Source organism: Macrobrachium nipponense, chromosome 24 (genome assembly GCF_015104395.2).
Source record: "Macrobrachium nipponense isolate FS-2020 chromosome 24, ASM1510439v2, whole genome shotgun sequence".
Classification (NCBI taxonomy): Eukaryota; Metazoa; Arthropoda; class Malacostraca; order Decapoda; family Palaemonidae; genus Macrobrachium; species Macrobrachium nipponense.
In genome coordinates this window covers 62,925,582-62,940,002 of record NC_061091.1, presented here as the reverse complement: position 1 = coordinate 62,940,002, position 14,421 = coordinate 62,925,582, and the positions used below count along the sequence as shown (strand labels likewise).

General features: G+C 36.4%; 2 protein-coding genes across 7 annotated transcripts in view; one reads left to right on the top strand and one right to left on the bottom strand.

Moving 5' to 3' along the window:
- Positions 1-5,236, top strand: part of LOC135205679 (glucocorticoid-induced transcript 1 protein-like) — a 379,652-nt gene extending 374,416 nt beyond the window's left edge. For all 6 annotated transcript variants that reach the window (XM_064236590.1, XM_064236589.1, XM_064236591.1 and 3 more), the window contains one exon: positions 3,056-5,236. In XM_064236590.1, coding sequence (XP_064092660.1) covers positions 3,056-3,416 — 361 coding nt within the window. In that variant the 3' untranslated portion in view covers positions 3,417-5,236. The remainder of the gene's footprint in view (positions 1-3,055) is intronic.
- Positions 5,237-10,768: 5,532 nt separating this feature from the next.
- Positions 10,769-14,421, bottom strand: part of LOC135203220 (DNA replication complex GINS protein PSF2-like) — a 113,898-nt gene continuing 110,245 nt past the window's right edge. Inside the window, 1 exon segment of the mRNA XM_064232983.1 lies at positions 10,769-11,073. Coding sequence (XP_064089053.1) covers positions 10,867-11,073 — 207 coding nt within the window. The 3' untranslated portion in view covers positions 10,769-10,866.

The window sequence follows — 14,421 nt, the reverse complement described above, 5'->3', positions numbered from 1 at the left end:
AAAATATTAAAAACATAATAAAAAATCGTTACTTTTTAGTATTAAGGAGGACTTAGAGCCCTTCAAAATTGTCCTACAAATCCATTTGTTCAGCAAATTAAAGACGATGAAATTTGTGGGGTCATTGCATATGTAGGCTGATAATGAAATGAAGATGCTAACAAAGCAGCCAAAGTTGCAAGAACTAGGACTAGTAGATCAAATATATATGTTCATGTCATTGATTTGTTATCACTAAAACTCACCATAATTTGTAAACAGTAGATACTACTATGGAATAATATCTGGGTTTAAAATAAAAAAAAAAATCATGGGTGAATGCAGAACAATACTACCTGCAATCATGTGCATCTTTAGTTATTATCCAACTTTCAACCAGCAGTGTATAACTGCATCATGTATTGGAAACAAATACCCCCCAAAAATATTTTGTTAGTTTATTTTCAGTTTAATGAATTATTATGTCTGAAGGACTTGCAACTTGATAAGTATATGATGAACTACCTCAAACCAGTACCATGAGGGATGGGAATTGTTAATTCTATCCTCATAGGCTGATATTAAAAAATGGACTTGCTTTTTAGTATCAGAAGCCATAAACTACTTCTGAAAGAAGTCAGTCTCTCTTCTACATTGGGTATACAAACTCTAAAGGATAATGACGATGATGATTTCATAGAAAAGTAATACCTTCAGGGTTTGCAAACTTTCATTTGCTGGGTCTGTAACGAATTCCATAAAAATTGGCTAAAATCATGATCCTATGCATATGAGAGATTTAGGACTCCCAGCAGTAGCACATACAATAAGTAATCATTCAGTTTAACAGTTTAATGGAATGAAAGGATAATGGTGAAATCTGGATAAGGGCAAGTAAAAAAAAAAATCTTAGGTGTTCAAGGTCCACACCATACCCTTCCTCACCTAGCCCTGTCAATACCACATAACTTTAAACTCTCAATATGCCTATAAACAACAACCAAACTGAAGACTTTATGCAAAAGGCAATTAATTACCCTTTTTCCCCATAGTTGTAACAAATATACTGCATAAATACACTGAAAAAAAAACCTTTAGTTTTTGCTCACTCTCATAAATGACACAATTCAGTAGGCAGGTGGCCTACATGTTTACCTACAGCCTACTATGGTTTTTTTACCATTAATGTACCTTTATATACAGCAACTTTCTCATCAGTTATTGCCATATTGTGTTACCATACACAAGATACATAATGTTTGTGAACTATTGACCTTGGCTAGGTGTTACAGTGTCCATTTGCAGAAGTCAAATTGGATATTACAGCTGTATTTAAGATAAAAGGTAATAGGAATGAAACTGATATTTTACTTACTAAATCCACTTATATGTACTGTATTATTATCATGTTATATCATCATTGTAATATCATCATCTCATATGCATTGACATAATCAGCTGATTGAGCCTACTAGCAAATGAATTAGAATAATTTTTTATTTGTTAAAAGAAATGAATGTACTACTACTGGGATGATTAATTTTATTTTTGTACATTAATGTAAAATTGGTATACAATGGTAAACTAGTATAAACAGTGGTAAACTAACATACTTTAACTTGTAATCTTGTTTTGAGAGCCTAGCCTAGGACAGTTTGATCTACTGAAAATGAAATTTGTTCGGCAAGTATAGTCTATCATGGAAACTGCTTGTGTAAAACATCCTGTGATTACATCTTTAGTACATATGGCACTTCTCAATGATGACTGTCCAAAGCAAATTCATTATAAGAAAGTGACTAAAAATTAGTTGGTCATTTTGTTTTATTGGGAGATTTTTCATTTCACCTCATAATATCATGGAAGCTTTACTTGTATTCCTGTTTGTATGTTTACATCCAGGTGGCTTTCATCAAAGCCTAAACAAGCTCTACTAAGTTCACCAACATCTGTGAATGAATGTGTGTGTATGTAGGTACCCTACCTATATGATTGCATTTATCTTTTGGGTTGTCACAATTTTTAAAAAAAATTTAAAATTCAGTAAAAATATGAGAATAGTGTGAAATAATTGATAAGAAAAATCATAACCATAGCAGCACACAACAAAAGGAGCTCATGCAAGTTGGACATTTACCTAGCCCTCTTCACCAATCCAACACTGCATCCCCACCCCCTCCCAGCCAGGGAAACTGCTCCCCAGCTCCACCCACCTTCCAAAACACCCCCTTCTCTGCATGAGTTCTGCCACATTGATTGATTTTTAGACTTGCCATACAGGCCAACCACTGGGGCAACTAAGGCCATTCAGCACTGAAACTGTTTGAAAGGTGTAATGGGAGGAAAACCCTGCACTAAGAAAGAGAATATGAATATAGGTACAGTAAAAGGGATGAAAGGGATGCTGCAATGAACCTTAAGTAATGCCTACATCACACCACATGAGGTACACTGATGGTACTACTCCCTCCTCATATGGCGCCCAGCCATATGACCAAACCCACCCCCCCCCCCCCCATCCCCCCCCCCCCCCCCCCCCCCCCCCCCCCCCCCCCCCCCCCCCCCCCCCCCCCCCCCCCCCCCCCCCCCCCCCCCCAAGAAACTTCTCCAGGCCTCCCTACCCCCTAAAACCCTTTCTTAGTTTGTTTATGCGTGTATAGCATTGCTTACATGCAACATTTTTCCAGGGGCTGCCCAGCATTGCCAACCATTTAAGAGTGGTTTATTCAAATTTCAAAAATATATATATCATACCTTTGGGGCATTGGTCCCTGGTCCAGTTGTGTTGGACAACGAGCTCCAGATAACAGCAATTTGGATAATTGAGAGATTACTCATAGTTTCTTAACACAGTAATATGTACAAAGTTACTAAATTTTAGCAGGGCTTTAATGTAGAACGTTAACTTTTTTTCATATAGTCTTTCCCAACTCAATTTAATCATTGAAATATTTTGCTGATACGTGATGTACTGATTCTTATTCCAGATACACCAGTTCATGGCTTGGATTTGAAATAAAAATATATAGCCTGCTACTATGTAATGTATTACAATTAACTTTCTTTTAAACCCCAGATCAGGAGCCAGTAAAGGGGGAGAATGGCCTGCAGTGAGACCACCTGCAGCATTTACCTTGCGGCCTAGTCAAGGTTCCGCCTTCTGTGCACCAGATAGAACAGTTACAGAAGAACCGTGTGGAGCCACTGCCCTCCGTCTGTGTCAGCATGATAGTGGTAGTCTGAGAGAACCTTGTCCTGCATGTGGTAGCATTTCTAGTAGTGGCACTTCAGAACATGATCTTCAGCAACACATTACCCGACCATGTCAGCCTTCTCCTAGCCAGTCTTTAACTTGTGAAGCTGGTGTGTCAACTAAAGTCCTCGGTCCTGCCCATGCGACAATTGGGACGTCCCCAGAACTCACTGCTGATCAATAGCGAAGGCTATGTTTTAGCACATTTTACAATTATTTTTTTTCATCCTGCAATTTAACAGTTATCTTCAAAAATATTGTGGTTCTTCAATAGACAATTATTAGTGATCATTGTAAGCTTACTGAGTATTATTTGGTAATGTACTGTATTAATGTACACAATGTATTAACTTAAAAAAATGATCAGCATTTCCAAGGCAATTTTGTACTATATCCCAGTGTTGCATATTATTCACTTAGAAGTGAATAAAAGCTCCCTTACATCTCAGGATTTAATAAATAAGAAGCCACTATAATGTAGACATAATTGACACATTGTAGGGAACTGCTCATGTACTTAACTTCATTCTCCTAGTAGGGGACCAGTCTGACATCCCTCGTGCTGAGGAAACAGGCACAGTCACGTTTCTGACTATTCAGTAGGTCCAAAAAGTATTATTAATCCCCTGTATAACCATTTTCCTGCAGGCAGTGTCTTGCAGCTTACAACAGAGATCAATATTTTAAAATTATGTCTAGATACTGTAGTTATGAGTCAGTTTCATGTGATGTTGTTGCACATTGGTTGGCAGGCTGATTGCACCATCATTGCCAGTCACCAGACAGCTTCGTCATAGAAGGCCAACCAATAAATTTAGTAGACTTATAAATCATTTTCAAAGTACTTCCCAATGCCTGATTGGAATTTATGTATGCAGGACGAAGTCTAGTGTCACCATCTACTTCATAGGGAATTACACAATTGCCATGTTAAAACTGTTCTGTGGTTCTCCCCAATGTGTAAATTGTGATAACTGCAATCTGGCAATGGACAACACGTCAGCTATCCAGGAAAAGTAAATTTTACTTTTGGAAAGGTGACATCACTGTGCCAGTGCTAGAAAATTAGAACTAATGATTTAAATATACGATACCTTAGTACACAATGAAATTCATCTCGTATGCAATTACTGTGAGATTGGAGTAAATCTGGCCAGTGTAAAAGTTTGCGAACTGAATTTTCTTTGAAAATTACGAAAATGGAGTTCCTGTAATTAAGTTAGATAAATTATGCAATTTATCATTTATTTTCTATAACCTATTTGCTCACTTTTACTATTGCCATTATTACTCAAAAAGATCAAAAGTATTTTTTTACTTTAACTTAACCATAAATATAGTGCAGTAGTTGCATCCAGAAGAAAATTTCTAGTTAAGGTTAATTAATCAAAACCCTCATGGGAGCTACAAAATTCTCACCTCTTTGGGAATCACCACATTGGTTTTGAACAGTTTTTTCTCTGGCCTAATTTGAAGGGAACTAGTCTGACGAAGCTCCTGCTGGGAGGAAACCGGTCTATCATGCATTATAATAAACACAATTTACACCTTAAGAAGTTCCTGACTGGAAGCCTGTGATAGATTCTTTGGATACAAAAAGCAAATGGATCTGGAATCGCCGGTGGTTGAGTGTGCCAACTGCTGTTTTGCTGCTGAATTAGTAGCTTTGATCAGCAACTAAAAATAAAAATTGACAAGACTGTTTAGGAACACATTGGAATACCTCCTTATATTCAAGTTGTCAGTAAATTCATCACTATTTGACTGACACAGGACACAACTGGAAACTCACCGTCACCAGAGTAGCTTCAGCACTATTGGAGAAATAGTGCTAAGCATAAAGTAGTGACAAGATATCAATGTATAGGCAATACATGTATGACTATATGTTGATTCTACTTCTTATGACGTGCCTGCTACACCTGATGCACCAGCCTCCTGTAGAAGGACCTCGGGTGTGCCTCGGCAAAATCTCACTTCTCATTAAACGCTCATTAAAAATAATGTGTATTCTTTAACCTCCTTTTAGATCCTACTCCATACCTACTGTTCTCATTATTATAAAGTTCACTCCAACAGTTAAAATTCTGTTATTCCACAATTAAATGTAACAAAGAATTACCAAATGGATGACTGAAAAGCACTAAAAGTTCCTACAATTAATACAGGCAGTCCCCGGTTATCGGCGGACTCGGTTATCAGGGATCTGGTTTTAAAGGGCTTGTCTAGTGTCATAAAATCGGTGATTTATGGCGCAATAACAGGGCGAGTTCTGGTTATCGGCGCCATAAGGCTGCTTATGGCGCCAATATGCTTCTCATAAATCACCAAGTTTTGGTTAATGGTAGTTTTCGCTTATTGGCACACCCCAAGGAACGGAACCCCCGCCGATAACTGGGGACTGCCTGTAATAGGACAGATAATACATGACAATGGAAATAAGTTAAGTAACCATTTTCAAATTCAAATAAAATTATATCTATATTATAATGCAATAATTAACATTACAGTAATTATATATTGTAGAATTTTTTAATTATGTTCACATACTCATTATAGTGCATGTTGCAAAAAAGAAAAATTTCATGACACTAAAATGAAAACAGATGGTGTTGAAAATTAACCAATTCTCATGGTTCAAAGATATAGTACAATCACTACTACTGTTTGATGCCTTTGTTGCCAGTAGGGGAAGGGGAAGAAAAGTGTCAGAGACTAACATGAGACTGATGGAAAGAGTAAAGGCCTGTCCACACGAACGGGCCTGATCGGCGTGCTCCGGGGTTGACGGGCAAATTCTGGCGGGTTTACCCGTGAACGTTGTCCACACGGGTGAGGGGATGGGGAGGTGGGCGTGCCCGACGATGCCAGTAGTGTGTTCAGTGCGGTACGATAAACATTGTGCCTACCGCAAACAAGATGATAGCGTAACATGATAATTGCGTTGTGTGTGATGAAAAAGAAGCGAATATGGTGCAAAGAATGGCTCGGTAAAAGAAATGTATATGGTTAACGTACGTCTGCCAGGGTCGAAACTCAAACCATCGGGCACCACCATGGTGATTTTGCTACAAGACCCATCGGGCAATTTGACGGTTTGCCCGTCAAGTGTGCCCGTTAGAGGGAAAGTCCGCCGATCAGGCCCGATCGTGTGGACAGGCCTTAATAATCTTAATGAAATACCATAGTTAACAACTTGTTCAAATGAGTGACAAACTTATTACTTTACTAATGCCAAATTGGTATTTGGGAGAGAGGCAAACCACCAAAGTATCCTGAAAGTGATATTTATTGCTTGTGCCCTCTCTATTGTCACTAGAAATGATTTACCAAGTAATACTTGACTTCCAAACTAAGGCTATGTGCGGCGATATTTCCCCTGGCAGATCTACATCTCCAAATATCTCACAAAAGAGTACCTATTAACCAAATCTACTTGCCACAAGAGAGTAATTAATATCCGAATCTCCTTGCCATAGTCCCCTGGTTCTAGTGCAAGGAGCAGATTGATTCATTTCAAGGGAAAGAGATTAAATGGAAAAAGTAATGAGCTGCACTTATATAAAATGCAGCAAACACTGACAAGAACTCACAATCAATGCTACAACAACCTGAGCAAAAGTTGTCCCTATGGTAATAAAAACCATCACCTTTTACATACAAATACTCCTCAGTGAGAACTGAAATCAGTTGTTCAGACTTGGTAACAAGACAGCTCATTGGGGGGGGGGGGGGGGGGGATTCAACCCCTTGCCTAGAGCAAGCACTTATTCTTTGGTTATTACTGAGTTGAGAAGTCTTATTCTTATTGTGCTCTGACTGACCATCAAGTTGAAACTTTTTAATTTTCTTTATTGTAAGCATGGTGCTTGTCTTCTTTGTTTAAAATGGCTGTGAAAACGAACAAAGAAAAGAATAAAGGATAAAAGCAGGTGTCTGGAGCTTTATGTCCTTAGTTTTGTTTTGCACTATTGGGTCCTATAAGGATATTGCTTGCTGGTCTCCTTAGTTTTGGTAACAGTTGAGTATGGGCAAAAAGATATTCAATGGTTTCTTTGAAGGGAATTATTTAAACTTCAATACCACCATACCTTTTAGGAACCTTCCTCCAAAACTGCCCTCTTTCTCCCAAGCTCCTGCTCATTTTCCTATGGAAAAATTGTAGCACATGACCTTGAATCACTACCACCTAACCATACCCCTGCTTCTTCAGCTGCTCCTGGGCTTTCAGCTTTATTGGAGTGACTGAAGATGTGGTGGCCTTCTCTCGGTATTCCAGGAAGATCAACATTCTCTACTTTTTCTGGACCACTTAGCAACAGCCAAGACCTCATCTCCTACTACTATGTCTGTTCCTGTCCACTCTAAGGAACTCTAAGCTTCCCGTAGTGGTAATTTTACCTGTAGGAAGTTACTCTATCTGCTTGCATTTCCTGCCTCTACAACTACTCTTGCTGTAGTGGACAAGAGTAAGACCTGTGGGTAGATGAAGGTGAAGAAGCGCAGGCACAGCTCTTTCTCCTGCTCCTCCTTGAGCTCTTCCTCCTCATTGCTTGCCTCATTTTCTTTTTGGAAGAAGGGTCTAAGAAGTCCTCTCACAAGATGTTACACCAGACTTCACATGAATGTCTATTCTCTTCAAGATATTCAAAAGTATTCTCACACCTTACGTGAGATAGCTGCTGTAGGCAGGGTAGACACGGGTTCCCAAGCATGCTCAGAATGTCAGGTCATCCACTCCTTTCAAAGACTGCCTCAGATTTTCTAAAGACCAGAGGATTGCATTAGACTCTTCCTCCTGTACTTCTGCATAAGTACACAGAATAAAGTCAGTACTACTTGCTTGTCTGCTCTACACAATATCAGCATCATGAGCATGTAGATGGGGTTCATAGTTCATATAACCCATCACCATTGTACAATACCCCTGGTTAGCATGGCAATCTTTATGCACATGATCGTGCAGACCTTTGGGCAGTACCTGCTCTTCCAAAACTTGTGATGTATGTGAGCATGATCCCTGCATCATGCTTATGTAAACAAGAGGTTCATCACATTAATATATTGTACCACTAACTATCATGGTGAGTCGTGTGCAAGTGATCTTACAGAAACATAGGGTGTTCCTGGTTCATCCAACTCCTGTGTGCATGCACAATAGTACATAAGGAGTGTTCATCCACGGCCTCTTTTAGTTAGGTTCTGGCCAATCACATAAAAGCTTACTAGAATCTGGACCACATCCACTTTGGGCTGTAATTCAGTGATTGACATCACAAGGTCTGATTGTTTATATCCACACTTCCAAGAATGCTCATCAGGACATGCTGGTATGTCTTCCTCTCCTTCACAAGAGGATCCAACTTGATCCTAATGGGATCTGATAGGACCAGAAGGTACTTTGGCCCAAAATCCCAACAGGAAAACAACTTTCAAGAAGAAATTGAGCTCATTTTTTTAATCTCGATGTTTCAACGACCTATTCCAACGTGGATGGACACACTGGACTGTAAAGCAGGAGTTGAGAAGGCATTAAGAAAGAAAGAAAGATGCAGCAAGGAGAGAGACAACTTGACCACTTGTAAATAAATGTCCCATTGGTAGAGAGTGCAAACTTGCAATGGGACTGGACTACTCTGCAACAGATGCATGGTGTCCAGAGGCTGGAAAGTCTGAAATCTCAAATACTGAGATGGTTTGGACATATGATGAGAAGAAATTAGTGGTTGTTCTGAAAAACTGCAGATATGACAGTAATAGGATATAAACAAGACCTAGATCTAACAGTTCAGGGAGAAAATACAAATCGCAGATTACAATGAAGGAAACTCATTTTGATAACCATAAGGGAATGTGCATTGGTACTTCACCTTTTCCTTCATGAGAGTTAACATTTCAGACACCAGTCTCTGCTTTGGGTCCCCAAAAGAAGAAGCAAAGTCATCACAAAGTAGATCCAAAAAGAACATTTATATGAAAGCAGGCAGATAACCTCTTGACCACACTAACACCACCTTCATGTCCTTCCTCGTCTTGGTCCCAAACTTCTACTGGGAATCCACTGAAAAGATGACCAAATGGAACACTTGGTTTAGGGAAAATCCTGATAGCACACCTGATCCTTAAACAAAGACCAAGACATCTACACGACTCACTTTCCTCACAAGGGGAACTAGCATTCTCCATTTGAATAACTGCACAAACCAGTCAAGAAGAGAGCCAAAGTCATCATCCAAAATAGCATTCCAGTAGAAATTTCGACAACCATGTCATATAACTACACAGTCAACGAGAAAGAGGGAGGTGACAGAGAGGAGTGTGGGTGATACCTCTGCCACCTTATCTACCAGTCTAATTAATTACCTTATTTTCAAGCTTAAACAACCATGCCAAATTGCACTGAAATGTATACCCATGTACATGAAGAAAGTGCATCCTTATAAGCACAAATATAGTGAATTAGCAACCAGCACTAGCATTCTCAAAAGCACAAATACTAAGTGAATTGGTAACCACCACTAAAGTAAACACCTGGGAAATGAATGTGTACATGTGGTGACAGTACCCAGCTTCATGAAAAGGATTATTAGTTGACACAAATTTGTGGATAACTGACAGACAAATGACTGGTGAGCCCTGGAAACAATTAGGACAATAATATTAGGCATATTTATGATGAATTTGGTTGTGATAATAAAACTAGTGTTTAGCATGAGTCCAAGAAGATGAAGGAATGCCAAAGCAAGACAATCTGCAAACTCCTCCACACAAACATGGAGGAGGACCATTAGTTCCGTATGATTTTCTGGCCTTCATACTTAAAACCTAAACGACTTAACAAACTAAAATGATAAAAAACATATGATTAATCACAGTCTGAGTGACAGGATAAGTTAGCAAGGAGTCACCAAAGGATGAGCCAGAGGAAAGCAAGGAGCTAACATTGGCTTTTTCATCACACACTATACCATAAACTCAAAGACAGATTTTCAGAAATACTCAAGACTGTTTTGGCCAGAGAGAGGAAACTGGTAGAATATAAAGTAGCCAAAACTATTATATAAAGTTCCTTTTAAAAACGTTTTTGGTGCTTTGAAGTTGAGTCCTGCAACAATCCTGAGTAACTCTGAAAACAACAAAAATCACAGAAAATCTAGAATTCAAGTACATACCTTATCCCTAGCTCCATTTTCCTTCCTTTCCATGCTAGTCATCTGGTGATGTAAAACCTTCAAATTATGGATTATTTTGAACCCCCAATAAACACTTCATACTCCAAAACAAAACAACAAAAAGAATATTTTCAGCATTATAATAGTGGCAAAACAGCATCATAACACAAAAACAAAAAACCCTAAACTGAAAACATACCATGGAAGGTTCCTCATGGTATTGGGAAAAGGTCGCAAATTTCTTTATTAATATGAATTTCAACCAACTTATCCTCAAGTCTGTGAATAACAATGAACAATTATCCTTAACTTTGTGAATAATTATCTTTTGGATGAGAGGGGCAACCACTGAATAATAAAGAAATTACAAAAATATTAAAAACATTATATTTCCATAACTTTTCTACAGCTACAAAGTAAAAATATAAAAATTCTATTCTACATTCCAGAATCATAAAAAATTCATGAAAACTCTTGAGTCTGACTTAGACTGCTACTAAAAGCATTTTTAGAAAACCTGTAAAGATGATCTAACGAATGTGGAAGGAATGGCCGCACTGTGTTGATTTCTATGAGGGTTAGATGATCCAATTTTGCACGTGTTCCTTCACTCTGAATGAACTCTGCTACTGATGACCTTAGCTTTGCAATCCGAAGATCCCAGATATCCTATGGAATCAGTATGTGAGATTAAATTTATAATACACATAGTACATGGAACTAGTCTATGTAATGCATTACATTTCAAAAATTAAAATTCATTACAAAGAGAAGCCAAATTTCATGGTCTATAAAAACCCAGATACCATACATCAACATCTCAACATAAGCTGTACCCATGTGCCAACAGATTTCTAATTCTCCAGTATTTTTGTGACACTTTTCATGGGGTGGCTCATCTGTGGCAGAACAAAATTGGTGCTTGCTTACAACTCATGAGTTCTCACATCATTTTCTTTAATCGCTTTCTGTAAATTTATTTTTAATGATATGCTGAAGGTGAACAATTGCTTTTCCAGTAACAGTAGTTTCTTAAAAAAATATAATGGATTTATAAATTCTTTTCACACGTATTGTCCAATAAATATAGTACTCCTGATAATTACACCTTTTATTGCATACAATTTAAAAAGACTAGAGCAAGTATAAGGAAAAATATGTAACATATTTAACATACTTTAACTGGGTTAATATTTATTTTTGAACAGCCTATCCTTTGGTGGGAAATACAGCTAAACCCTCCATCAATACAATCCAGATGTTATCCTAATGCTATTCTACATCAAAAGAGCTGTAGTTTATTTTATTTACTTTCTACAAATGACATCTCATATCAATGGATGAAATCTGTGTGATTACTATTTGATGTCATAAAAATCTCATAACTTAACTAAGAGAATGTTATAGGTTGGGAAGATCCAGCTTCAGTCATAATAAATGAATTTATGTTGATGAATTACGTAATTTCAACTTACGAACTTTCAAAGATGCGAACATCTGTGCTAATACATCAAATTTTTGTTCGGAGTTCTCAAGACCACGACCGACAAGTCCAAATTTTGCTATGAGGGTTTGCCTCGACTTAACTACAATTTCTGCTGCTTCCCATGCTGGACAGCACTGTAGCTGACACCACTAAGCATCCCAGTTTCTTTGTACCTAACACTAGTGTTAAGATTTCATCTTCCGTGCTGCGATTCATTCCTGAACTTTTATGGTGGAATACAGTAAATCACCGTATTCACGTTCTCGAGATTCACAGATTTTTCTTTGGACCATATCTACCCATTATTCGTGGGAAATTCACGTATTCATAGGTTTTTCCGATGATAAATATTCACTAATTAGAATATTTTTATGTTGTTTTCATGACTAAATACATTTTTATGATACAAAAATTATTGACTAATTTTCAAATATTAATACTGATTAATATTGTATTAGTAAGTTTAATAAGATTAAATATCAAATAATAAAAATAATAATTCTCTCTCTCTTACAAAGATGTATGTTTCATGTTAAATAAATGATTTACTAATTTTCTAATATTAATATTATGTAAATAGCAACAATATCAATTCATTAAAGAAAATACTATAGTGAATTATAAATTAAAAAATTATGTAAGAATGAAGGAAAATCCATTCCACCACACATCTATCTTTTTAGATCCAGGTACTAAGTAAGGTCCAGAATTGTCAAATATGTCAAGTAATATGACAGGAGAGGGAGCATGTTGCCACTAACGTTCATGTAATCTCTCTCTCTCTCTCTCTCTCTTACTGAGATGAGAGAATTTTCATGGTACATGTATGTATAATATGTTTATTAATATATTTTCAAATAATAATAACAAAACTTTAATTACAAAATTCATGTGTGATAGTATTTTAAAGAAATACAATCTTTCCATTTCACTCTTTTAAATAAGGATCTCTCTCTCTCTCTCTCTCTCTCTCTCTCTCTCTCTCTCTCTCTCTCTCTCTCTCTCTCTCTCTCTCTCTCTCTCTCTGTTTAGGCTGGAAGTGTTAAAAGTGTATGTACATATCTTTAAGGGTACTACTACATTTTAAGATTAAATAATAATTTACAGTACTTATTTTCAAATAATATAAAGTTAAATAAGATTAAATAATAATAATAAAATTTCTCTCTCTCTCACTCTCTCTTACTTACGTATGTTTATTTGTTTTGTAGGATGATAAATATCATTAACCTAATAACTAATTTTCAAATATTAATAAGCTTAATAAAGATATAGCAATTCCCTTCCCAGTCTTCTTAAAATGAGTAAATCATTGTTATAAGCATTTTAAGGGTGTATATATACTTACGAGTAACAGCTGTAGGAAGGTAATGTAAGATAACTTTGGGTGTTTTGGGACAATAGTTTGGGGTGTATTTTTGTTTGAAATAATATTAAATTGTTTTACTAAGATAATTTAAGGCATACTTTTGTTTGAACTATCAAATTAAGCAGAGAATTGTTAAAATAGACAGTTATAAGCATTTTAGTTTATGGGGTACAGGGTATAAATCACTCATGCTGGCGAAAAAGGGGGTAAGTCCAAAATGGAACTTTTGAGAAAATTGCATTTAAAGTTTTCAAATGCATTCAATAAATCACTGATAGAAGATAGCGATATGAACTCTTTACTAAATTTAAAGGATTTGAGGTATTTTTCATGCACTATGAAGACATTAATATATTCAAAGTTCTTATATACTTTTAAGGACTTACCTCTCTTTGACCATTTTGTTATCAGTACATATCACTTTTTGACCAAGACTTGCCCCTTTTTAACCACTTTGTTATCATTACATATCATACATATCCCTTTTTAACCTCATTGACCTACTTGTCACATAGCTCTTTTTAGGCTAATTAAATGCATTTTTATGATACTATAACTATTTTGTAAAGAAAATACCGCTGATGATAATTTTCATTTCTCATGAGGGCCTATTTATTTATAATAAACGGTTAAATGACAAGTTAAGTTGGCATTGCATAATCATACAAAAACAAAAGGAATATTTTTCTCAAAAATAAAACTTTACAATTTTTGAAAGACTCATCTAGGTATAATAAACCGTTACAGAAATACAGTTTTAGTACAGACAATTCTTGAAGAAAATTAGGTTCCATAAAAAAAAAAAAATTCCCAGAGACTTACCTAGGCATGATAAAATGTTGAAACAAACAAAAATTCCAGAGACTTATCTAGGTATAATAAATAAAATGTTGAAAAAAAAATTCCCAGAGACTTATCTAGGCATAATGAAATGTCAAAAAATTATTTCCTCAGAGATTCATCTAGTTAAAGAAATACAACTTTAGTTAGCATTGCATAGGTGTAAAAAGCTATAAATAGCTTTGATTCTAACAATTTTCTCTAAGTCAGGATCACAATCCTGAACATTACTCATATCTGGTAGTGCCTATAAAAAATCGTGAAACATATGATCAACCAAAGGCAATAGATCAATCAAGTCCTTCTTTTTTTCTTTACTGAT